General features: G+C 34.5%; 1 protein-coding gene and 1 pseudogene across 1 annotated transcript in view; both read right to left on the bottom strand.

Moving 5' to 3' along the window:
• CRISPLD1 (cysteine rich secretory protein LCCL domain containing 1) overlaps positions 1-25547 on the bottom strand; it is a 44771-nt gene that overhangs the window by 5506 nt on the left and 13718 nt on the right. The window contains exons 3-12 of the mRNA XM_077167030.1: positions 16287-16405; positions 15804-15936; positions 14696-14811; positions 13887-13987; positions 12067-12207; positions 10236-10296; positions 10072-10138; positions 9685-9815; positions 5632-5675; positions 5460-5532 (exon numbers count right to left, since the gene is read on the bottom strand). Coding sequence (XP_077023145.1) covers positions 5460-5532; positions 5632-5675; positions 9685-9815; positions 10072-10138; positions 10236-10296; positions 12067-12207; positions 13887-13987; positions 14696-14811; positions 15804-15936; positions 16287-16405 — 986 coding nt within the window. The remainder of the gene's footprint in view (positions 1-5459; positions 5533-5631; positions 5676-9684; positions 9816-10071; positions 10139-10235; positions 10297-12066; positions 12208-13886; positions 13988-14695; positions 14812-15803; positions 15937-16286; positions 16406-25547) is intronic.
• On the bottom strand, positions 23906-25294 carry LOC143688752 (zinc finger protein Pegasus pseudogene; annotated as a pseudogene).

Raw genomic sequence — 25547 nt, 5'->3', positions numbered from 1 at the left:
TTTCTTTTTAGAAAAGCCATAGACACACATATATAAAAATAAACATTTTAAGCCTACTCATTTTGTTTTTCTCCTGAAATAGGCCAATTTTACAGGGCAGGTAGTACATACAATTGTTTACATTTATTTTATCCATACGCAGCTTCTGGCACACATGTGACTCTTGGTTTCTTATTTAGCCAGGAAATGTCCTAATTTTGGGATTCAAAGCAGAAATAACCAGCAAGAAGTACCTCTAAGTATCTGGGAATTTGGTACAAAAAAGTCTATAGAATATAATAAACAGATAATTTGGAAACGTCAAATCATATCTGCCTTACACATCTCATAGTTTCACTTCTGTAAGTTTACACCTCTGATGATATCACCCAATTTCACGGGCTTAATTATCATCCATAAACTGTTTGTTCCCAAATTTACATCTCCAGTTAGATCTCTTAATTCCAAATATATTATCCTACTATAGGCTTATTCAACATTCCCACCTAAATACTAACAGGTACCTCAAACTTAGCATGTATGGAACCAAATTCCTGAACTTCTCTCCTGGTCCCTAAATCTGCTCTTTTTGTAGTCTTCCCATCTCAATAAATTGGCAACTCCTTGGAGCTCAAGCCAAAAAACACTTAATCTGTCCTTCTTCTCTGTCTCTGTTTTACACCTTATTTTACCCATCAGCAATTTCTATTGGCTATACATTAAAATGCACCCAAAATCAGACTACGTCTATGCACCTGTGTTAGTTAGATTCAGTTGTCAACTTGGCCAGGTGAGCATACCTAGTCTTGTTGCTGCGGACATAAGCCAATGGTACGTGAACCTCATCTGTTGTTAATTACATCTGCAGTCAGCTAGGAGGTGTGTCTGCTGCAATGAGTGATGTTTGACTTAATTGGCTGGTGCTTAAATGAGAGAACGCAACGTAGCACAGCCTAAGCAGCTCGGCATTCCTCATCTCAGCACTTGCAGCTCAGCCCAGGCCTTTGGAGATGCAGAAAGAAGTCACCCCGGGGAAAGTTGTTGGAACCCAGAGGCCTGGAGAGAAGACCAGCAGAGACCATCCTATGCCTTCCACGTAAGAAAGAACCTCAGTGGAAAGTTAGCTGCCTTTCCTCTGAAGAACCAACAAAATAAATCCCCTTTTATTAAAAGCCAATCCGTCTCTGGTGTGTTGCATTCCGGCAGCTAGCAAACTAGAACAGCACCTCAACCATTGTTAACTCTGGACTCCATCATGTGCTGCCTGGTTTACTGCAATAGGTTCTTTCTTGTATGATCTCTGTGTTTCAATCTACTTTCCACACATATTGAAGCATAACAAGTCCGATTATATTCTTTCATCCCTTTATATTACTGCTCACCTGCTCCAGTCACAATGGCCTAGTAGTAATTCCTCAAACATACAGACTTCTGCCTCAGGGCCTTTGTACTTATCTTTCTCTCTGCACAGAATGCTCTTTCTCCAGACATCTTATTTCCTCACTGATAATCTTATTGGTTTAGCTCATTTGAAAGAAGTTTCCAAAAGCTTTTATTTAAAAATTGAGTCAAATTATCAGTGTTCAATCAATCAAATGTTATTATAGGGAAAAAATCCATTTCCAGATATCCAAGAAACTGTCCAGTGGCACTTTTGAAAATCTGATCGGCTCTTTTCAATTCATATATACACAGACACACAGAAACTAAGAACCAAAACTGAGGGAAAAAATAGTTCATTGTACTTACACACATGTATGCACACACAATTTCTATAAGGGTATGGTTCTAAATAATAGTTAAAGTTTATTTGGGGCTGCTCTGGCAGCTATGGAACCTCTCAAGGCAATACCTAAAGTAAAACAAATGTACCACATGAGGTTCCCTAAAAGCTATGAACTGTAATATAAACAATATCATTATAATAAAACTTATCAAACTATTAAAAAGTTTTATATGAAAAAGATAATCTTTTTTTCAATAACCTATAAAAAGAAATAAATAAAAGGCTTCCCAGACTACTTAAGGTCAAAATTAGGTATAAATCATTACTTCTATAGATTTATTATATCAATGAGAACAAAAGCTAAAATGAAATTTTAAAAAATTTATGACATTTCACTTTTTTGGATGTCCCCCTTCCTGGAATAAGTCAAGAAATAAGAAATTCACTTATTAATATTTTATTCAAATGACTTTTTTTTTTCTTTTGGAATATCTTGACATAGATTGTGCCTGAGATATAGAATCACTATTTATTGAACATCAACTATAGGCAGGAATTATGTTGGAATGTTCCACAGAGATTATCATTATTTGGTCTTTATAAGCCTAGTGACTATGGCTGAGACTGGGCCAAGTGAGACAGTAGGTATCTAGTAAGTATGTATAGACAGAGATTTTAAAACTACTCTTTTTTTTCCCCACCATATTGTGATGCTGATATTTACTAGCTTCACCTAGCAATATATCTCTTCTCCTTATAAGAAAAATATAATCTATTTAAGTACAGGGGTTTGAGAAATCTAAAAAAGAAATGCTTTAATTTTGTTTTAAATAAAACAAAATAATTTAATTAAAACTAATGATGACTGAATTAAATCTGTGAGCCTTATAAGAGCATACTTAGTGTGGCAGGAGAATATATTTTTATAGTAAGAATATAAATGTTGACATATAGTTCATTTGTGGGCAGATGATAAAAAAAGTATGTGACGTGTTTCAAAGAGCAAGGGGTCCTCCAGTTATCCTATATACTTTGTAATCTGCCAATTCCTGTAAAAAATTAGGCTGAAGAACTACAAAATTCTCAAGTAGCATGCACCATTGTAGCTGATAAAATATATATATATATATATATATCACAACAGTGTTCTCCCAATAGAGTAGGAACTAACAGAAATGGTTTTTAAAAGGAAACAGGTAATTTATTTGTGCATGAACTATGTCAAGGAATTGATTGTTTACATCAGATCTCTAACTGAGAAACTCCCTATTAATAGAAAGTGAAGGACTACTCCTTGCATCACCATCACAGGTTTGCATTAACCTTGTGAACAACCAATCTCATTCTTTAAGCGTTATATATTGCTTTAGTTTTAAAAGTATAAGCAATTAAGTTTTTTCAAATTAAATAAACTTTTTAAAAAAATTAGTAAATGTAGTTTGTCAAATTACAATAACATCTCAATCTCAGCACTGGCTTTTAGAATTAAAATGGATTTTTTTTTTTTACAGTAATGGAAGTAGCAGGGTACAAGTATGAATGGATAATGCAGGGAGATACTTCACTTTCCCTATTATGTATCCTTAGAGCTGATGGCAGGTGTTCTGTGCTCTGGCCACATGTTATCATACCAGAGGGCTGAAAGGAATTTCTAATGCCAAGGGCTCACCTATGACGATGGAATCTGAACCTCTGTTGTTGGAATGTAACTATCAGTATTTTTTAAACATCCACAATAATTCCAAAGTATAGATATGGTTGAGAAAATGAGGGATAGAATTGGAGGGAACATATATAGGAACATATGTATTAATACGTTTCAAAAGGAGCTCAACATTGTTCTATAAGGAATCACTTCTAAAGACCACTGTATAGTAAGAGCCAGGACTTTGGCTCTGAAAGAGGAAAACCTAGGTTTAAATTCCATCTTCATCATTTACCTCCTATTCAGTCGAAGGAAGTTACTGAACCTTACCCAGGTTTCATTCCATATTGCAACCTGGCATCATAGTGGCTTCCCTATAGAACTATGCAAAGGGTAAATGAAGGAATACATTGGAACATTCTAAGCAAAGTAAATGCTCAATAGAAGCTAGCTCCCTTTCCCCATCTTTTTATTATTCCTCATCTAGAATAGAAGACAAAGGCTTTAAATCACTATTGCTATTTACAAATGCATAAAATCACCAGATTTCTTTTTTTTTTGGGTGCATGGGCAGGAACTGAATTCAGGTCTCCTGTGTGACAGGTGAGCATTCTACCACTGAAACATCCATGTACCCCTCTCTATAGATTTTTATTCTCTTGCCCTTAACTATGAATAATTATCATAAAACTTCTACAATTTAAATTCAAAATTACAAAAAAAGTTGATACAAGATTTCAGAAATGAGCAGAAAATTTTTTTTTAATTTCCGTAAGCGTTCCAAAGTAGTATAAAATTTTCATTTAAAAATCTTTTATTTATGCCATGACTTTAAGATCAACTTACAGGTGAACAAAATCTTTCAAGGAAGGGAATTAAAAACATTGAGAAAAAAATCAAATCTTTTTAAAGCCCTACAACAGGAGACTTTAAGTTTGGTTGATGTGTTCAAAACCCTACCCATTCAGAATATTTTAAAACAGTGTGAAATATAATTGATTTTAGCCACACAATATTTCAGGGGTTGGACCATTATTATTTGTAACTTGTAAGAATGTCCAGACACTCTTTAACTGATACTTGCAAACGTGCACATGAGTGGAAGAAGGAGTTCGACCCACTCACATGTGGAGTTAGTAGTACATACTGGCAAAAAATTAAGTGTTTTTTCCAAACAATCCCAAGGATGCTCAATTTTACAAGATTAGCAAAAAAATTAGGAAGGCCAGAGAGCCGACCACATTTACCCCATTATTATCTGAAAATCATGAAATTACAATTGAAGCAGTGAACAATGTATGGAAATTGGTGACAGTGACCAATTTAATGGTTACATCTCATGGTCTCTGAAACATTTACTACCACAGCTCCAAAAGTTTTTCTGCTTGGGTGTAATCCCAAAAAATTATTCTTTAGGGTTATAGACCACAATGACTGCAATTTTTAAATATAACTGAGCTACTTAAATGAAGTAAATCTCTCAGCAATTAATAAGTATTTAATGTGCCCACTCCCCCATACTTAAAACCTCCTTTTGCCTGCAAAAGTGCCATATATATGTTTGTAAAATATTGCTTTATCATTCCAATTAAACATGTCTTCATAATACTTCTATAAATTTACAACTTAGCTTGGACAATATAAATGAAACATTTTTTCATTGTGTTATAGTAGCTAAATTCCATTATAATTTTTAAATGACAGTACAAAAAACAAATGAAAGGCAGAAGATGGTCTTTTTGATTTATCAATCATGATTAGCTTTATCTAATTTAGGAACTAGATAACAATGTTAAAAAAAAATCTGAGTTATGTCATTTTAGTTTCTTTAGTAAGAACCCTTGGTAGTATATGTGAATATACAGATGACATGCACATGCCTAGCTATTCTGGAGTGGCAGAAAGTACTGTCCCATTGGGGGAAGTACTTTAGGAGAGTCTATAATACAAGTTGTTTTTGACGCCCTATTGCTCCCTCCCACCTGCTGAGTAGTTTAAGATGATATGCTAGTTATGTCCTAGAGACACTAGGAGGCCAGGAAAACAGTTTTCACAGGACCAAAACACCATTTGTACTAATAAAGAATGATAAAATTTCTAAACCATTACCTTGGGCAATGTGAAGCAGGCTTATGAAACGGACAGAGTTGTTCCACAGTTGTTTCACAAGTAACAGCCTGAACTATAAAAATTGAAATGCAAAACAATAAGCAAATCTTATGGAAGCAATAACATGCAACACAGCAGTAAAGAAATTAAATAGAAAGTTAAATGTGCTAACCTGTTACTTTAGAGACTGTGAAGGAATTAGCTGAATGATATTTGCTGAAGATGAAAAGATAAAAACATCATTTTCTTATATATATTATCATAATTTCAGGAATTTTTCAGGTCTATGAGCACTTTTTTATGAAGCATTTAAATTAAAATATCTAGATAAGTAGTATTCTGAAAATATATAATCTATTTTGTATGAAATCCACATTATTTTCAGGTATGACCAATTTAGTACCATTCTTCACATTAGAAGACAATCTCTTTTCATTACTTATTTTAAAATATTAAAGAAATAGGAAACTACAAACGAATATCTTTCATGAATACAGATGCAAAAATCCTCAATGAAATTCTAACAAATTGAATCCAACAGCACATTGAAAGAATTATACACCATGATCAAGTGGGATTCATCCCTAGTATGAAAAGTGGTTCAATATAAGAAAATCAATTAATATAATATACTATGTTAGTAGAATGAAGGAAAAAAACTATAAGGTCATCTCAATTGATACAGAAAAGACACTTGACAAAGTCCAACACTCCTTTCTTGATTAAAACAATTAAAATACTAGCAATAGGAAGAAACTTCCTCAACATAATAAAGGGCACATATAAAAACCCTACAGCTAACATCCTATTTAATGGTGAACAACTGAAAGCTTCCCCTCTGAAAACAGGAACAAGACAAGGATTCCCACTGTTACCACTGCTATTCAACCTTGACTGGAAGTTCTTGCCACAGCGATTAGGCATGAAAAGAAATAAAAGGCATCCAAAATGGAAATGAAGATGACACGATCCTATATACAGAAAATCCTGAAAAATGTGCAACAAAGCTCCTAGAGCTAATAAGTGAATTCAGAAAAGTGAAGGGTACAAGATCAACACCCAAAAAATCAGAACCGTTTTTCTAAACATAAGCAATGAACAACAGAGAGAAGAAATCAAGAAAAAAAATTCCATTTACTATAGGAACTAAAAGAATCAAGTATCTAGGAAAAAAAATCTAACGAAGGATATAAAGGACATGTACACAGAAAATTATAAAACATTGCTAAAAGAAATCAAAGGAGACCTAAATAAATGGAAGCACATTTCATATTCATGGATTAGATGGCTAAATATTGTTAAATGTCAATCCTACCCAAAGTGATTAATAAACTTAATATAATCCCAACAAAAATTCCAACAACCTTCTTTGCAGAAATGAAAAAGCCGATCATCAAATTTATATGGAAGGGTGAAGGGCCCCAAATAGCCAAAGCATCTTGAAAAGAAGAATGATGTTGGTAGACTCAAATGTTCTGATCTGAAAAATTATTACAAAGCCACAGTAATCAAAACAGCAAGGTACTGGCACAAGGACAGAAATACAGACCAAAGGAATCAAACTGAGTGCTCAGAATGGTTGCTTCACAATTATGGTCACCTGATATTTGGCACAGACTATTCAACTGAGAAAGAGTAGTGTCTTCAACAAATGATGCTGGGAAAACTTAACTCTCCATTTGCAAAAAAGGAGGACTCCTACCTCATACCATACAAAAAAAATCAACACAAAATGGATCAAAGACCTAAATACAAGAGCCAGAACTATGAAAGTCTAGAAGAAAACATAAGGAAGCATCTTCAAGACCTTGTCTTAGGCAATGGTTCCCAAGATATTACACCCAAAAAATAAGCAACAAAAGAAAAAGCAAGTAAATAGAACCTCATCAAAATTAAAAGTGTTTGTGCCTCAAAAGACTTTATTATGAAAGCAAGATGACAACTTACACAATGGGAGAAAATATTTGGAAACCACATATCCGATAAGGGTTAATATCCAGAATATATAAAGAAATCCTACAACTCAACAGATGAGCAACACAATTTAAAAATGGGCAAAAGAATTGAATAAACTTTTCTCCAAACAGGATATACAAATGGTTAAAAAGCATATGAAAAGATGCTCAACAGCATTTGCTATTAGGGAAAGGTAAATCAAAACTACAATGAGATAGCATTTCACCCCTAGTAAAATGGCTACTATTTAACAACAACAAAAAATTGTGTCGGAAAGAATGTGGAGAAACAAGAACACTCATTCATTGCCGGTGGGAATATAAAATGCAGCAGCCACTGTGAGAAACAGTTTGGCAGCTCCTCAAACGCTAAGTATTGATTTACCACATGACCTGGCAATCCTTCTACAATGTATATACCCTAAAGAATTGAAAGCAGGGACTCGAACAGATACTTGTACATTTACGTTCGGAGTGGCATTATTCACAATTCCCCAAAGATGGAAGCAATCCAAATGTGCATCACCTAATGAATGGATAAACAAAATGTGGTATATATGTACAACAGAGTATTATTCAGTTGTATAAAGAAATGCAGTTCTGATATATGAGACAGCATGGATGAACCCTGAAGGCATCATGCTGAGTGAAATAAGCCGGACACAAAAGGAAAATATTATATGATCTCACTGATATGAAATAATTAGAATAAGCAAACTCAGAGAGTGAGAATCTAGACTACAGATTACCAGGAGACAGGATGGGGATAGGGAATGGGAAATTAAGGCTTAAAATATTCCTATTTTGGAACAATGGAAACGTTTTGTTAAAACTTTTTGTCTACAGAAATGTTTTGTGATGGTAGCACAACATTGTGAACATAATTAATGGCACTGAAATATATGTCTGAATATGGTCAAAAGGGGAAAGGTTAGATTGTAATATGTAATATGGTAACAATAAAATTTATTAAAAAGTCCAGTGAACCGGCTCAGCATGCAAGAATGCTTGCCTGCCATACCAGAGGACCCAGGTTCGATTCTTAGTGCCTGCCATGTTAAAAAAAAAGAAAAAAAAAGTCCAGTGAACCCTATGTCAAACCGTAGAATCTAGTTAATAGTACAATTATAAAAATGTGCTAACATCAATTGTAACAAATGTTCCACACCATGCAAGGTGTTAATAACAGGGTGGCATATGGGAATCCTGCATTTTATGAATGATCTATAAACCCACAGCTTCTCTAATAAAAAAAAAAAGTTTTAGGTAACAGCATGAACACAACACATGTATATCTTTGCTATTGAAATTAAAACTATAAATATGAATATACACATGTAAATAGGTATTATTTGTTAAAGGTAATAAATACTTGCTGAATGAATAAGTTAATAAATGACTCTATTAAGCTTTTACTAATGAGAATAAGCACAAGTCTAAAAATTATACATAAAACCTTTAAACAAATGTATATATAGGCCATCATTTCATTAATTTATATCAGTTTTTAATAAAAAATTATTTTTATTATTTTGAATTTCTACGTAACCCTAGTGTGAAGTTGCTTGTGATTTTATAGATAAGAGATTATACCATATTTCCTAAGAAAAAGATTTATGAAGTCCAAAAATGCTTATTTTTACATAGGAAAAACAGATGCAGCAAAGATATTTCAAATAACTTTACTCTTCTACTTTCTATAGAGTACATGTGAAAATACAGTGTTTTAGAATAAGATATTTAATATACTGAATCAAAAGCATTTCAAAAGTTAATCAGTGCTATTTTGTTGGATAAAATTACACTTAAATGGACAAAGGGAAGATAACATGGTATATAATACGTTAAGAGAGCTGTTAAAAATGCTTTTTTATCTATTAACCTAATTCATCTCATTAATAAAGTCACTGCTGCATGAAATAAAGTCATTTTCCATAAACAGGACAGGGAAATATACATATCATTAGCCATCTCTGGAGTATTTTCTATTAGAGATGAAAAATTTATTGCTTTAAAGTTAGGAATAAACTAAATTTGTACATTCTTAATGAAATCTTTGAAAATTTTAGCATGCCCTTTATAAGAAAAAGGTACAATATTGAAAGTTTTAGATGTTTTCTCTTCTTTTCATTCACAGAAATTATACAGTGGGAATGAAGCCTGAAAATTATTTTCTTTCTTTACAAATTAAATCCTATGATGTCCTGTAAAAGAATGTAACTCATTATCATTTAAAACTGTCTGGTCCAAAAGATCATGCAAGTACTTACCCAATTGACTGAACACCATTTCTTTTGGATTTGATGAAATAATGTTTCCTTCCTTGCCTAGTGATATCCACCCAGCCACCATCATTATCTATTATACCATAATGAATTGCAGCTCTACAGATGCTGGATTGCTTGAAGAAAAGAAGGGAAGACAAGGATGTTAAAATATAAGAGTTTTGCACAGGCTGTGACTTGTTACCTCTTATAAGACTTTAAATAAACTTTTCTAAGTGAAATAACTGATTTATATGTTATTTTTCACATTAAAAGATAAAGTGCATTTCTTTAAATGTCAAATTTGATCTTAAAATAAATTTTATTGTTTTAAAAAACCAAATATTACATGAAAGAATTCTCTTCACAAATAATTGCATCTATAATACTTACCATTTCATAATGTACACTGCCAATAACTTTAGCTTTACTATCCAAACAGCCAGCAGGACATTCATATCTAAATGAAAGAAATACAGTTTTTCTGAATTTCAGCATAAAATGAAAATATTTTCCATATTTTGTCAATTAATTTTGAGAACAATAACAAATATTACCTATTACACGTTGTTCCTTTGCACTGATCTCTTAATCTTACTTCACAAGAAACAATTTGGGCTAAAAGAGAAAAAAATACCAAGATAATTTAGTTAATGTAAAAGAGGCTAGGTTTGGAGTAATTGCTATATAAAATGTATCACCAAACTCTGCAAAATTCATCTCTGAATGATCCTTTAATCACAGAGTTGAAAGCAACATGCTACAGTGGATACTGGGTCAGGCTAAGAATCAGAAAACAAGATTTTCCCTGCAGATTTCAAGTTGTTTTTTTTTTCCTGTTTTGTTACTTACTAGTCATTTCAAAACCATTAACAAATAATTAAAATTCTATGAAACCTAAATGTTTCATCTATCAAATACAAAATAATACTGTCTACCACATGAGGGTTTTGTGAGAACAAAGTGGGTTAATTCAAGCAAAAGTACTTCTAGGAATATAAAATATACATTTTGTTTTAGATAACTAGGGTTCTCATTTTAAACTGACATTTAGTTTTCTAAAGTTAAATCTGGCTATGTACACTGTTTAAAAGATATTAGGAGGAAATTATCTCATATATTTTTATTTCCACTTGTTAAAAAGGAGTAATATCATTACCACTTGTAAAGAGGTACCTTCCTAAGAAAGCTACAATAAACTCAATCTCTGGCCAAATCCTAAGAATTCATTTATTCATCCATTCTTAAATATAACAGTGGAAACTGGGGATACAAAATCAATGAAATTGTATTTCTTTCTTCTCCACAAGGAACTTAGAATTATGACCTTAAAGTTACACAATGCTGTTGCTATGCATGGTAGAAATGGCCAAAATACCAGTATCCCCCAAGTACCAGTGTCCCAAAAAAACACCAGCATCGCTCAAATGTTTCAGAGACCTAACTTTTACTTATGTTTAAAATTAACTTTAAGATACGATACTAATATTACATATATTTTCTGTTAGTTTATCCTGGAATAGAATTCTAAGAAGTGTTTTGACACACATTCACTGCTTGTAAATTCTCATTTTTGCCTACATAAAAGACAGCTTGAAATTATATTATTTTGATAAATGTTAGCAGAAAAAAAGAAAAACATTTAGGATAGGGAAATAAATATTCAGAAAAATCTTTGACATAAGACAATGTTGTTTTATTGCTTGACTAACAATTGACTGCTTTCAAAGAACATTGAAAAAAATAAACATTTTGGCCAAAAGCCTTTTTACAAAAACACAAGAATATCTTCAGTCTGAAATACTGGTATATTATATCAACAACAAATAATGAAAAAAAATTATCTATGACAATCAATAAAATGTATTTTGATGGAAAATCGTGCCTCAATTGGATTTAGGTTTCTGGAAAACACATGTAACGTAAAACATTTGCCCATAAAAACTTAATTCCAAAAGGCAATGTCCAGGAATTTCTAAGAGAATCATGGCGATCATCAGTTTAGATGTATTTCTAAAGTTTGGGCTTTGAACACTGGCTCTTGTAGATGACAACATGCCATTATCTTCAGAGCTGTACCTTTAAACTGCCATGAACACCCTGATTATAAACAGTTTAACAATAATCTAAAAGAAAATCAATTTAACATTTTGGAGACAGATATACATTAATAAAGATCTAACTACAAACAGTTTGATTCCCACACATATTGCAAATTACTTAGGGGAGGAAAGATAGCTGTTCTACTTCATTAGATCTGGTCTCATGTTAAGCTTTTTCCATTCTAAAAATGTGCAAATTAATAATAAAGCATAGATGGGTACGCCTTCTACTCAGACTATTAAACACTTTGGACTAAATCACACCAATGCAAAGCAGAGGTCTTACACATTTGCTGCGTGCTTATGACTTCGTTTCTGTCACTTTCGTCGGCTCTTGTCCGAACGTGGCTGTCACGGACTTGTGATTGCTGCCGCTCGATTTCATTTGTTTCCTCTTCTCGAGGAGGGTAATATTGGTCGGATCCTTCTGTTGGAGAGAATGAATTGAAGAAACATGAACCCCATCTAACATGTGCACAGATGCCCAAAACAATGACATGCCTTTATATGCCTGGTAAAGTGAAAAACTAGAAAAGTTAGGGCTGTATTTGGGCAAAGGTTTTGGGTTAAGGTTTTGGGTTCACTGGAGCACGTGAAATACATACTGACGCCTTTCAGCCCATCATTTGGCTAACAGTCAATGGAGCCATTTCCAAACTTTGCCTGCATTTCAATATGTTATCAGTGTCTGGTTTTCATACTAACACCATGAAATCTAGCACAGTCATCTAATGAAGTGAAGGCTTATTGAACGTGCTTTTCCCAAATGAGAACAAATTCTTAATACTTTCAGGAAGATCACATTTAGAATTCTTCCAAAATGAAATCTGGCCTAAAAAAGGATTGACATGTTTTGTTATTTACTACGGTATCAATTTACATGTAACGAATTTTCTCTGAGAATGAAATTCAATGTTTAAAAATGTAAACTTGAAAATAGAGAATAACATCAAATTTTGAACTCAATCATTTTTTTCCAGATTAGCTTTTACCACGGCCTTCACAGTGGCACATTTTGGAGACGTGCACTTTTGCTTACTAATCTTTTCATGTATATCCAAGAATTCAGAATCTAGGTAAAGGAGGTATGAAGTCAGAGGAAAGGCAGTTTTAAGTAAAACATAGTGGCCTTTAGTGAAGGGCAGATAAGTCGGAGGCTGGGAGGTGGCGAGGACGTAAAACAGATGGACATTTACATAATGAAAAAAATGCTGCAAATGCTTCCAGAAATTTTGAAATGTGTTATACCACACAGTGAAATAATAGGTTAGTTCTTGTCTGCTCACTGTGGCTAATTAACATCTAATCATTAAGAAAAACAAACACACATTTCTTTATGAGCACTGAAAAAGTGTTTCATTTATTCAAATATTTTCTAATACATTTAATCAGCATTAATCTGCATTTCTTTTCAACACCAAAAAGAAGAAAGTCTGAGGCAATAAAAACTGTTCACTTGGTTGCCAAACAAGAGCATGATTTTAATAAAGCTTTGTCATATACGTTTTATCTTCCTGTGCTATAAATAGAAGACCATATTTATATTTGCATTATAGGATTTCAAATGCATTTAAGAGCACTACTTTTATAATGGTTTTAATGCTTTGCTACGTTTATTGTTATTTCAACAAGAAAAACTGTACACTCCACAATGGAAAGTACGGGATCAGCAGAATTCATTGCATATGCACTGATAGGATCCATGGATAGGTATTTTGGTGAAAATTCTTAAGGGCTAACAATAAATTATGTAAAATTACTAAATCCTTCAAAAACGGTGACAGTATGGAAATAACTAGTCAACAATACATCAAGATGACTTTTAAGAATATAAAAATATTAGTCACTGTGATAATTTCAAAATAGAATGAGAAGTGGAATAATCATGAAAATTTTCCTCTAAATATATGTTGGTATAGTAAACACAGTATTATGAATAGTTTATGAATATTTTTTTAAAAATTTGAAATGGTATCTTTATAAATCTAGAGTTCTGAAAACTTTCATGTAAAAATGAACTCTACTTTTGGCTTTTGAAAACAATTTAATGCAGGTGCAAGATTAAAATATACATCAAACCGAACGTTACAACACAACAACACTGACCTTTGTAGCACAGATTTTCTCTACAGGCACCTCCAAAACTAGGTGGGCAAGCAGAGCAGGGCCGTCCATGTTTGTAAGGGGCATGGCCCCACCAGTTCCCCCTTAAAGAGATGATCCACTCAATTAAGAAGTACTCTAATAGCACAATTTGCGATGCTGCAAAATATTTACTCTATAAGAATCTTTAAGGAAGGACTTTACATGTAGATTTCTAAGACACAGACCTTTTAGTACAGAGCCCTTTTGGTTATGGTTTTAAATATATATTACTGCCTCATTCTTTTGAAAATGTTCCAAGTAATTCATTTATACATATTGTTAAAAATTGTAAAATCAACCTTTTGCAGAAGACCAAACTCTGCCATAGAATAGCTACCTGTATTCCATTTGCTTTCATAGAAACAGGTCTTAGACTTAGATTTGACCCTAAGTACAGTTGTGTAAGATTTTCAATGTAATCATTTAAGTGATCTTTATACAGCTGAAAATACATTTCTCATTAATCTACAGTTGTTAATCTCTAATAAATAAAAATTAGGAAATATTTACGGAATAGAAAAATGCAACCAGTAAAACTAAAATATATGATTGCTGTCTTCAGGAAGATCATAATTGCAATTTTCACAGTCCCCTAAAGCATTGATTTAAAATGTTAGGCAAGTCATAATGGTTTCCAAATTAAAGAACCTGAATTAAAACAATACACATTATTCAATCGTTCAAACTGAAAAACGGAAAATTCAGGAATATAAAGTTGTCACGTTGCTAAGAATAAATTTAGAAATGAAAGCAGTGTTTTGTGTACTCACTTTGGGGAATAGTTGCACACCAAGTAGACAGCTTTGGGCCATATCTGTCCCCAGATGTTCATGTTGTGGCACAAATTAATGGCACAACCTATTCTGCTACTTGTAGCCCACACCACCTGCATTTGAGAAAAGAAAGGTTCAGAAAAAAGTAAGCCGAGAGGAAATAAGACAATGACACATCTGAGAAAAATGTATAAAAACTTAACTTGAGAAACAACTTTTATCATTCAAAATGAAATGAGGCAATACCAAAAAGTATATTTTCCCTGAGATTCTGGGAAAGTGCTTAATTCAATTTAAAAATGAGGTCTAAAGATAAAATAACTCACTATAAAATGTAAGCATTTCGAAATACAAATTTACTTAGTAAGTGCAAAAGCTACATCCTCAACAGACCTGAAAGCAGTATTAATGTTTCTATGAAGAAAAACAAGCCTCCTAACAATTTCTTACCCCATGTTTCCAAACAGAAAATATTGGAACAAGACTTTAGGTTTTCATATTTCTCAGATAACATGATCTTTTTCACTGTGCACATTAGGTGGGTCAATGCAGATTTAATCTTGTCACATGTAAAGGCAGAGACCAATTCATCTACATTAAATTCACTAATTAATAATCAGTCACAGAAAATGCCAAAATTCACGTTAATGATAAACTTCATCTACTTGTATCTACCTTCAATAGTTTGATTTAGAAGTTTAGAATATATCTGACTCCAAATATGAACACTGATTTAAAAAATGCACACATGTAAATGTTGACCATATGCTGGCAAATAAAACTATAGTTTCATCCTTTAAAAAATGAAAAAAAAAAAAAACAACAAAAACCAGTACTCCTAGGACTTTTGAAAGTGGTAAATTTCTCTCCACTGCATTTACAGGGGAAGTATTAAAAATGTTTCTTAAGTAAAATCAGTAACATAATGCCTTAAAATAGATACATGGACATATTTTCTGGTAATTTTTTTTACTGTATAGTATTTTTTTTTTAAATAATCATACCACATGACTTAAGAAAGGCACATGTTCAAGCAGCCTAAGTTCTCTAACTTGTTACACTAACTCTGCCTAGAGGAATGGAATATGGCACACCCAAAACATACCTGTGTATAATGAGTACAGACTGGACCGGAACATCTGAACGGACAATACGGGTTGCATTCATGCTCATATGGGTAGGTAAAGTCTCTCACTTCATCATACCATGCTTGGACATGAAACGTTGGGGGCCTATATCTATTTGAAAGAAAATCATCACAAAGAGCAATAAAATTGGAAAAAGTGTAAAACCAAATTTTGCATAACAGAATAATAAAAAGTTTCATAAGAAAGAAATATTTGTCGCAAATTATCAATCTGAAATATCTGCGTCCAATACATTACTAACATTAATGATTTAAAATAAAATAAAGTCTTAAAAACTGCTGTGCATTCTGGTTTCGTATTTGTTCTTTGTTGTTCGTGCTGTTGTGCTTCCTCCTTTTCCTTTCAGGTGCCAAGCCTTTGATTACTTGCAATGATGACTTAATAAGCATCTTCATTCCAAGCACTATTTTTCAGAAATAAATAGTTACACTGTAAGCTACCTTCCCCAATGTGCTCCCAGATTCTGTCCAATTGATGGAAGCAGGCTGGCAGGTCCATGTTCCCACAAACAAGTTTCAGCCCAGGATTCTGCAGATCTTTCCAGTTCTACATCCCAAGTCTACAATTTAAGATAAAAACAAAATACAGATATAAACATATAGTGTGCAGATGTAGTTTGGATACTTGTTCAGAATCCAGTGTTGCTCAGTTCTTACTTATCTTTTCCCCTTTCTTCACAAAGTCAACACTTTAGTTTGGGTTCTCACCATGTCTCATGTAGATGTTTCCACCAATCTAATTACTCTCCATGCCTTCATCTCTTATCCCTGCAATCTATCCCAGAAGTGTCTGGAACGACTTAAGTGAGCACAGATATGCTGAAGTGATTCCCCCACCCAAACACGCCCAATTCTTCCCCATATACACCAAATATAAAGTCCAGAATCCTTGGTCCCACTATTCCCTATCATAACACATTGTATTCCTTATTTCCTCTGCCTAAAACGTTCTTCTCTCAATTAACTGTCAAGCAAATTCCTACTGTTTCTCCACAATCTAGCTTCATAGATACTTACTGTGATGGCTTTTCATTTCACTTAGACATAAGATACTCCCTCCTTGGATCTCTTAAAGCCCTGTCATACTCCTTTGTATAGCAACTATTACACTGCAATGCTAGCATATGTCTACATGACCAGCTTGTTTATAAAAGTGTAAGTAACTGCTTAAAGGCAGTTCTTATTTGTGCTACTATCTTCAGCCTATTATTAAAGATGATTGACAAGTGAGATATGTGACTGGGGTTCTGGAGAAAAAACTGGTCTGGAGATACAAATTTTGAAGTTAATCCACCTACTGCTGATTTTTACAAGATGATAATGGAGAGTGAGAAGGGGTATGAAAAAAATTTCTGGGGTCATCAGAACTGAAGGGAAGAGATAGTGAATTTGTAAAAAAGGATCAGATAGATGAAAGGAAAAGTAGAAGAGGATTAAGTTTTAAAAGCCATGGGACAGGGGATGTCAAAAGTAGAGGAGCTACTCAAATGCCACTGAGAAGTCAAGAAAGATGAAGTCTGCTACATACTAATTCATGATTAAGGATAGACAGAGAAGGTTTTTAATCGAGGTTTATTAAACACATGGAAAGGGAAAGTTGAGAAAGCAAGTACAGGTTATAATTCTTCAGAGAAGCGATATTGGCAAATGCTAGATAGGACTTTAGGGTCAAGGGAGAGGTTTTGGCTTGCTTTCATTTTTAAAGAAGGAAAGAAATCTAATCATAACTATAAGCTGAGAGGGAGAGGCTAAAAAAATTATAGAAGGGGATGTTTTTTGGCTTATTCATATTTTTCATAACCCCCCCCATTTGATGGCATTTGAAATACATAAATCATGCTTTCAAAGCCACAAAGTAAAATTTATACAAAATTAGTACAAGCATTGTAGTACACCTTTAAGTTGTATTAAAATACAAAAAAAAGTATATTTATATGCAACTAAAAGAGTAAGAGCAGCAAATTTAATTTCCCTAAAACCTTTAATTTTACTGTGAATTGATATTAAATATTCAAAATGATCAGTTTTATGCAACAGACAGAATTATGTGCTATGAAATAAAATATTTACCAGGCAAGCAGTTTGCCAAATTTTGGCTTAGATATTCATAAATTTCACTTTCTGAGTGTGATACTTTTATAATTATAATAGTTAACAAAAAATATATATATAATTCAAGTGGCTGTCACATTATTTGTCCAAATTATGAAAGAAACAATGCATTTTGATGAAGTCTCTGAAAATGGGCAAGATGCAGATTTCCTTTTGCAGTCACAAAGTTGGAGATGTAGCAGCCTCTGAGAAGCAATAGTTCCTAGACGAAGTTCCTTAAAATGCAGGGTGTTAGCTAAGAGACAAGCAAATTCCTGTCTTCAATCCAGGTTCTTGTATAGTACTGTAGACATATGCAAGGCAAAACCTACACTTACCCAGAGAGTTCTAATTAAGCAATTTCGAATTTAGTGGAATTGAGCATATTCAGTAAGGAACCAGAAGAAGTACATACGCAGGCCCTTGAGGTCTAAAAAGAAAATGCCTTGAAAGCCATTGTGATGGTTGAAAGAATTCTTCCCACAAAAGGTGCAACCAAATTCTTTTCCCTCCCCTTCAGTATCAGGTGGATTAGTGACTCACTTCTAATAAACAGAATGATGCTGGGAGACTTCCCAAGTTAAATTTATATTAAGGAAATACAACTTCTATCGCCTCTTTCTTTTTTAAGACACACATCTTGATAGCCCTAAGCCAACACGTTAGGACTACTACAAGATTGGCATAATTCACTGACTATGATTTGATAAGATCCATGGACAGATAGTTCAGTAATGGTACCCTAGTGAGGTAACCGGAAAGACAATATGGAAAGACCACGCAGAGAAAGGAGGTGCCCCAGAAGCTCCAGATGCTTGAGTCTTCCTAGCCCCATCAAGAAATGTGAGTTTGCAAGTTCTCAGGCAATTCTAGGTCAGGTCACTAAAAGCAAGAGTGATCTAGGGTGAGAACTGCCTCATTGAGCCCAACCACCAGAACGCTGAGAGATAAGAAAATGCTGCTACTGTTTCAAGCCACTACTTTTGGGGATAAGTTACATGGCCATTAAAACCGGAACAAATTTTGGTACCTGAAAGTGGGGTGCCACCACGCACCCTAACAAAGGTGGCCTTGGCACCAAGCAGCAGGTAGAAGATGGAAGTACACAGAACAATCCTGAAGAGCCCTGAAAATTGTGAGCTGAATCTGATGACCCTGAAAGAGTCTGCCAGTGAGGATGTCAGCAATGTGCAGAAAAGGTGATTGGAAGCTGGAGGAAAGAGCACCACTCTTATTTAATGACAGAAAGCTTAGCAACACTGTTTGATGGGGGACCTAGAATACAGGAAAAGTACTGAATTAGCTGGATGACCTAGTTAAGGAAACTTCTAGGCAGAGTGCTGAAGGTATCACCTGGCTTGTTTTTGCTGCCTCTAGTAAAAAGTTACACTAAAGAAGTTAATATCATATGTAAAGGAGTCAGGGCTTGCTGACTTCTATTATGAACCTTCAAAAGAAGCCCACAAAGTTTTAAAAAGGACTGTACTACTGGAAATGCCATCAGTTTGAACTAAAAGCAACAAGAAAGCACACACAAAAAAAGAGTACTTTGGATCCCTGTAAGACTGAAGGCAGGACAGAAATTGAAAAAACTACTCATTGGTAAACCGCCATTCTCATAGGGATCAGAACCAAGCTCCAAGAGGACAGAGCCAAGAACTTTGGGGAATCATTCCCAGGCAGTACAACTGAGCCCTAAGGAAGGAACTGCTTACACGTGTCTAATCAGATTTCAGAACTGCTCTATGTGCCACCTGCTTTCCCCTTGCCATAGGAACTGGACAGCCACTGGTTCCTCTATCTAGAAGAGTCCTTAAAATCCTCACTCAAGGTCAATTATCTCTTGTTTTGTACAATTGTACAATTTCAGATATCAGTTCTTTTTATGAATTTGAAACTGAGTCCTTTTTAGAGAGGGTATACAACAAGTTCCAAACTCACAAATCATTCATATTGCAAAAGTCTGCCGTGTAAGGCAGTGCAATGGTGGCTCAGTGGCAAAATTCTCTCGTGCCGTAACAGAGACCTGGGTTTGATTTCCAGCGTCTGCCCATGAAAAAAAAAAAAAGAAAAGAAAAAAGTCTGCTGTGTAGAAATTAGAATAAACTCTAAAATAAATCACTGAGATGCTTTGGATTGCTTTCTTATTTGTAATCTATGTCAGCTGAAATAGATCAATCAAATCCCTTCCAGCTCTAAAATTAAATTACTGAACACATGGTATGCATAAGATTTTTTAAGGCATAACTTAATTCTTAAAAACTCATTAAAAATAGGGGAAAAGCAAATTAAATGAACTGTAACAGGGCTAAAATAGGGACAAACATTTTTTAATGTATTCAAAAATGTACAACTGATATTAATTAATGACAATTTTTAAAGTAAATATTTAAAGAATTTAATCAAGCCTTGATTTTGGGGTCAAATTCAGTAATAAAAGATTCTTGAAGAAACTTAAACTTTACTATACGGCAACAGCATGTTACTGTATTTGTCACAATATAATATTTCGAGTTTTAAGGCCACCAATAATTCCTACTCATCCCATTTAAAGGTAGGTTAATCTCTACACATTTCCATTAAAATTCAGGTTTTTAAATAAAATCGAGATGGCCTAAGAGGTATCTTTTTTTCCTCTCTCTGAACAATTTGCCCAGGATTATTTTAGAGTCAAACATTTAAAAATTACCATTTCTTTATAAAATGGGTACCTAAGGTGTGCATAAATGAAAACAACTGTATTTTCCAACTACATCTGTATGCTGTTCCTTCTTACAGCATTGTAAAATGTTCCACAAAGTTTTATTACCATAAGAAACATTTAGAACAGTATTGACATTCTTTATCTCCATTATTTTAAACTAGTTCAACCTGGAAGCATTATCATATCCTACGCATGTGTGACAAAATTTAAATACTGTCAAAGCACTTTAAAAAGTCGGGCGGGCCGCGGTGGCTCAGCGGGCAAAGTGCTTGCCTGCTATGCCGGAGAACCTCGGTTCGATTCCCGGCCCTAGCCCATGTAACAAAAAACGGAAAAACAAAATACAATAAAACAAGAAAATGTTTAAAGATGTTTCCCTTTCTTCCTTCCTTCCTTTCTTCTCTCTGTCTTTCCTTTAAAAAAAAAAAAAAAAAAAAAAAAAGTAAACCTGCCTGGAAATAATATAGTGATTCCTGCACAGCTAAAAAGAGCAGCAGGATTGTTCAGCCAACTCACTGATGTAGAAGTGGTTGAAGAAAATCAAAGATATAGAGAGAATATAGAGTATAACTCTCTCTCTTTTAAAATACTACCTTTCAAAGAAAATTGGTGCACTACCCCTTCTGGAAAAACAAGTTTGTAAATTATTCTTATGTTAAAACTAAATCCACACCCCCACCATCACTGCTATGTTTTCCTTATTAAAGCAGAAATTGTATTTCAAAGAGTTGATGGAATAAATTGCCCATTTTATCCTCTCCATAGCAATAATTTGATTTTCAACATATTCCAATAGTCTGTTACTGTATGGCAATATATTATTCTAAGTAATATAGTCAATAGTTCATGAGACTTAAGATTCAGATTCCAAACATAATGCCTCACTTTTAAATCGTTAAGGTCACTTTCTTTTCTTCCTGTTTGTTATCAGAGCTACAATAAACAACATTAAATCAACCAATCAATCAATCAAGCTGTGCTGGAAGAGTGCATTATGTTTTCATTAGAGTCACCTGGTGGTATAAAAAGCGCTATGGAAAACAGCTGGAATGCATCCCTTATAACTAGGAAATTACCTCAAGTGGTTAACTACTATGCTTCACCTGTTTTGAAAAGACTTTGTAGTTATAGGAAAAATGCACAAGACTCAGATTTCAAAGGAAACAGCTGTGTTACTGACACAGTCACTGCCAGATTCAGAGAACACAACATTACCTCAGGGCAATGCCCCCACAGGGTCTCCTGGAAGTTACGGAGGTGGGACACAGGCAACAGGGTTTTACTTAAAATCAACTTTAAAACAAAACACCTTAAAAACTTCAAAAGCAGGAACTTAATAATTTAGGGCACTGCCTCTTTATTCTATGAAAATTAAAATACTAGTTTTTGAACAGAAATTTAATATCCAGATAAACTCACAAGAGGATTTCAATTAAACCCACTGTTTCAATGTTATACAAATAGCGCGAATGCAAGATGCTGCCCTCATAGTGCAGCCGAGCCATTAACTCGATGTGATCCTTCCATTTCTACCCAATTTCTACTGATGAGTCTGTCCTCATCTCGCTGACAAGGCTCCTGCCGGTCTGGCTCTGTAACATCTACCACACTGACACCCCACTCCTGCCTCTCTGTAGATGACACTTTCAAACTCTAAAGTGCCTCGGAACCACCTAGGGACCTTGTTAAATGTAGTCTCAGGTTTGGAAGGTCTAAGGAGATGCCCATCAGACTCCATTTCTAATACATGGGGCCAGGACCATACAGCGTAACCAAATATTTTATTTTAGTAATATATTTTATTGTTTGACCAAGCTATTTTTCAGAGTAGGCTAGCTAGTATACAATATAAAAACCACAGCCTCCTCTTCAAAACGAATTACTCTAGATTCAGCAAGTCTTATTTTTGTAAACAAATTAAATATCAGGTTTAAATGCATTTTTTTTTCCATTTTCACACCTTCTTACCCTTTCCTCCTAAAATGACAATGCAATCCGTTTCCACAGTTTAAACTATACATGAAGATTGGTAAAATTGCAAATGGACATTACAATTTGAATTCACAGAAAATATTCAAAATGGCTAATTCTGAAGAGGAAATCAAAATCCATTTTGGACTTATTCTTTCATTTTGGTAAATGTAAATTTGACACCATATTTTTCCATGTGTTTCTATACCTACTTTTTCTTGGAAATTAGGGGCAGGAAATAGATAGAAGGCAGGAAAAGGAAATACTAAATATATATTTTTTGAAAGTTTGCAGTTCCTAGGACTAAGAAGGTGGATGACATCTACTGAACCTCTGGTCATCAACGGAATAGGACTAATAACAGGTTCTCAGAGGGTTATCAATTTCCCCAATGCTAATACCGTAAGAATAAAGGAGTTGAGTGAAAGGTAAGTTAAAAGAAAAAAAAGGTATCTTCATAGATAATCCTCTGACATCACCTGTGCTCTCATTTATTTACCTGTTTTGGTTTTTTTTTAATGAACTGGAAGTAGAATAAAAATAATCTAATTGAAAGCTGAAATATGTTGAAACCAGCAATTGAGTAAACAGATATTTTAAATATTAAACTCCAATTTCTTCTGTTACAAAGGAAAAAGAGAACACATTTTCACCTTAAAGTCTTGGGTTTCATTTCTTTTTGAAACTTTCACTTCATATTTTTATAACTTCATTAAAAGAAACTGTTTTACATTTTCCCTTGAAGAAAACAGATCCACTGCACTGAAAAAGCTTCATTATTATGAAGTTAAAATGAAACTACTCCTTCAACTTAAATAAGAACAAGTTTAAAAGCAATACCCCTATTAAACACTGAAATAAATTGTAACAGATCTTGTAAGAGAAAATATTATATCATTTTGACATGTGGCTGAAATAACATCTACCTGCAAAGAATATACTGACATATCAAGAATAAAAAGAAGGCTTGAAGTTTTCATGGACCATAAAAGTGGGAAATTTAAATGAACACCTAAAAGATTATGCTCAAACTACAATTCTCAAATGTCTAGATGAAATTTACCTAACTGTTTTAACACCAATTTACCTAACTGTTTTAACACATAAATAACCCTGACCAATTTTTTTATGAAAAGAAAAAAAGGAAATATTTTGTTTCCAAAGTCAAACGTACATTCTGGAAATTACAATGTATAAACTTTAAATTAGGAACCACCTTAATAGGGATGACCAAAACAAACAAACTCAACCTACAAACCCCAAAAAGGTAAAACGAAGCACAATGTGATTGTTTTCAGTGTTGGTTATGTTACCCTCTTGAAAAATGACACGCAAAATCATACTTGTTTTTACATTTGCATCCACATATATATAACACTGAAAAGGACTTTCACACCCATGACATCCCGGATGAACAGTGTAAAGAATACTGTCTGCAAAATACACGCTGCAGTGCTGGCAGTGGTGCCGAAGCTGAGGGTCCTGGACCCATAGGGTGGGGGCTGAAGTGGTTGGCTGGTATTTCCTAAGCTAGGGGTGTCTGTGTGGGCACTTGGTTCGCTGCTCGGATCTGCCACTGGACTAAAGTTTCTTTGACTATGGGATGGCCAAGGTTCGGGGCTTGTGGGAGAGGAGCTCTGAGGAATATTTGCTGACACAGTAGAAAGTACTGCTTGGACTGAGGGCTGCTGAATTATGAAGGGCTTTTCATCAGGGCAGAGAACTACATCAGGGGATGCAGGGTTTTGGTTTTCAGGTGGCAAACTGGACAACTGTCCGGCTAAAGTCAGGAGCTGATTTAAAGGGTTGCCAATCATGAGTTCTTGGGGGTCCCTTGGTAGGCCACCAGCTGCTGTGGTTTTTGTCATACTTTCAAAGGAGTCCATCTGACTATGTGGGATTTCATGGGTAAAATCATTAAAGGTAGTCTGTTTTCTGAACCACCATGGAAAACGGACTCAAGTTGATTAGTGCTTGTCTGCTATACCTGAGATTGTTCTTTTTTTTCTGTAACCCCCCCCGCCCCCCCCACACACATTTTCTTACTGCTTAAGGAAGACCTAGGACCTTTAATTGGTACCATTTTATGCTTGTGTCTTCGATGATGGGGGAGGTTACTTTGATCACTACAGCGGAAGGAACATAATTCACATTTGTATGTTTTTTCTTCAGTATGGGAACACATATGGGCTTGCAGATGATGCTCACAAGCAGATGCAAATGGGCATAAGTGACATCTATGAGGTGTCTCACTTGTGTGGATTCTGATATGTTTGATAAATCGGGCTATCCCTTTGCTGGCATAGCTACACTACCGACATCTGAGCTTTCCATCAAAGGCCCGTTCAAACCCGTCTGCTAATATTTCTGAGTTTTCATCCAAGGAAACTTCAACAGATGGGTGATCGAGTCCATTTTGATCACTTTCTGCTCCAGCTCCCTGAAGACCCTCTGCTTCTCTGTCCCCACTAAATGATTCAGAAATCATGTTCACATGATGGGTCTGCTGAGTCAGGTATTCCTGAAAATCTTTCACTAAGTCTAAAGGCTCTGGTTTCTTTTCACCCATCTTCATTTTTTTTTTTAAAAAAAAAAAAAGCTCACAGTTTATTATATTTAGAAAAAAAGCTTTTCACCCAAATCAGTTCCTCCTTTTTCTTGCCACTCCAACATGGACGAAATGTAGAGTAATCGAAATTTACTGTGAAGACACACCATGGGACTCCAAAAAGCCATGGAGGGAATTTCACCTAAATTGAAGAGTCATACAGAAGTCTCCTGACAGCCACACCGAGTAGCCTCATTGCCTTGTCCAACGCCCCTGTTGGTGCCACCACGACCGTCTGCGTCACCGTCTCAGTCGCCACCATGTTTGTTGTGTCTCCTACTCCCTTCCCGCCCCCCTACCTCCCGTAACCACATTTTGAGTAGCAAGA

The sequence above is a fragment of the Tamandua tetradactyla genome, chromosome 6 (assembly GCF_023851605.1).
Source record: "Tamandua tetradactyla isolate mTamTet1 chromosome 6, mTamTet1.pri, whole genome shotgun sequence".
In the NCBI taxonomy this organism is placed as follows: domain Eukaryota; kingdom Metazoa; phylum Chordata; class Mammalia; order Pilosa; family Myrmecophagidae; genus Tamandua; species Tamandua tetradactyla.
The sequence above is the reverse complement of the archived record's forward strand: the minus strand, read 5'-3'. Positions and strand labels throughout refer to the sequence as shown.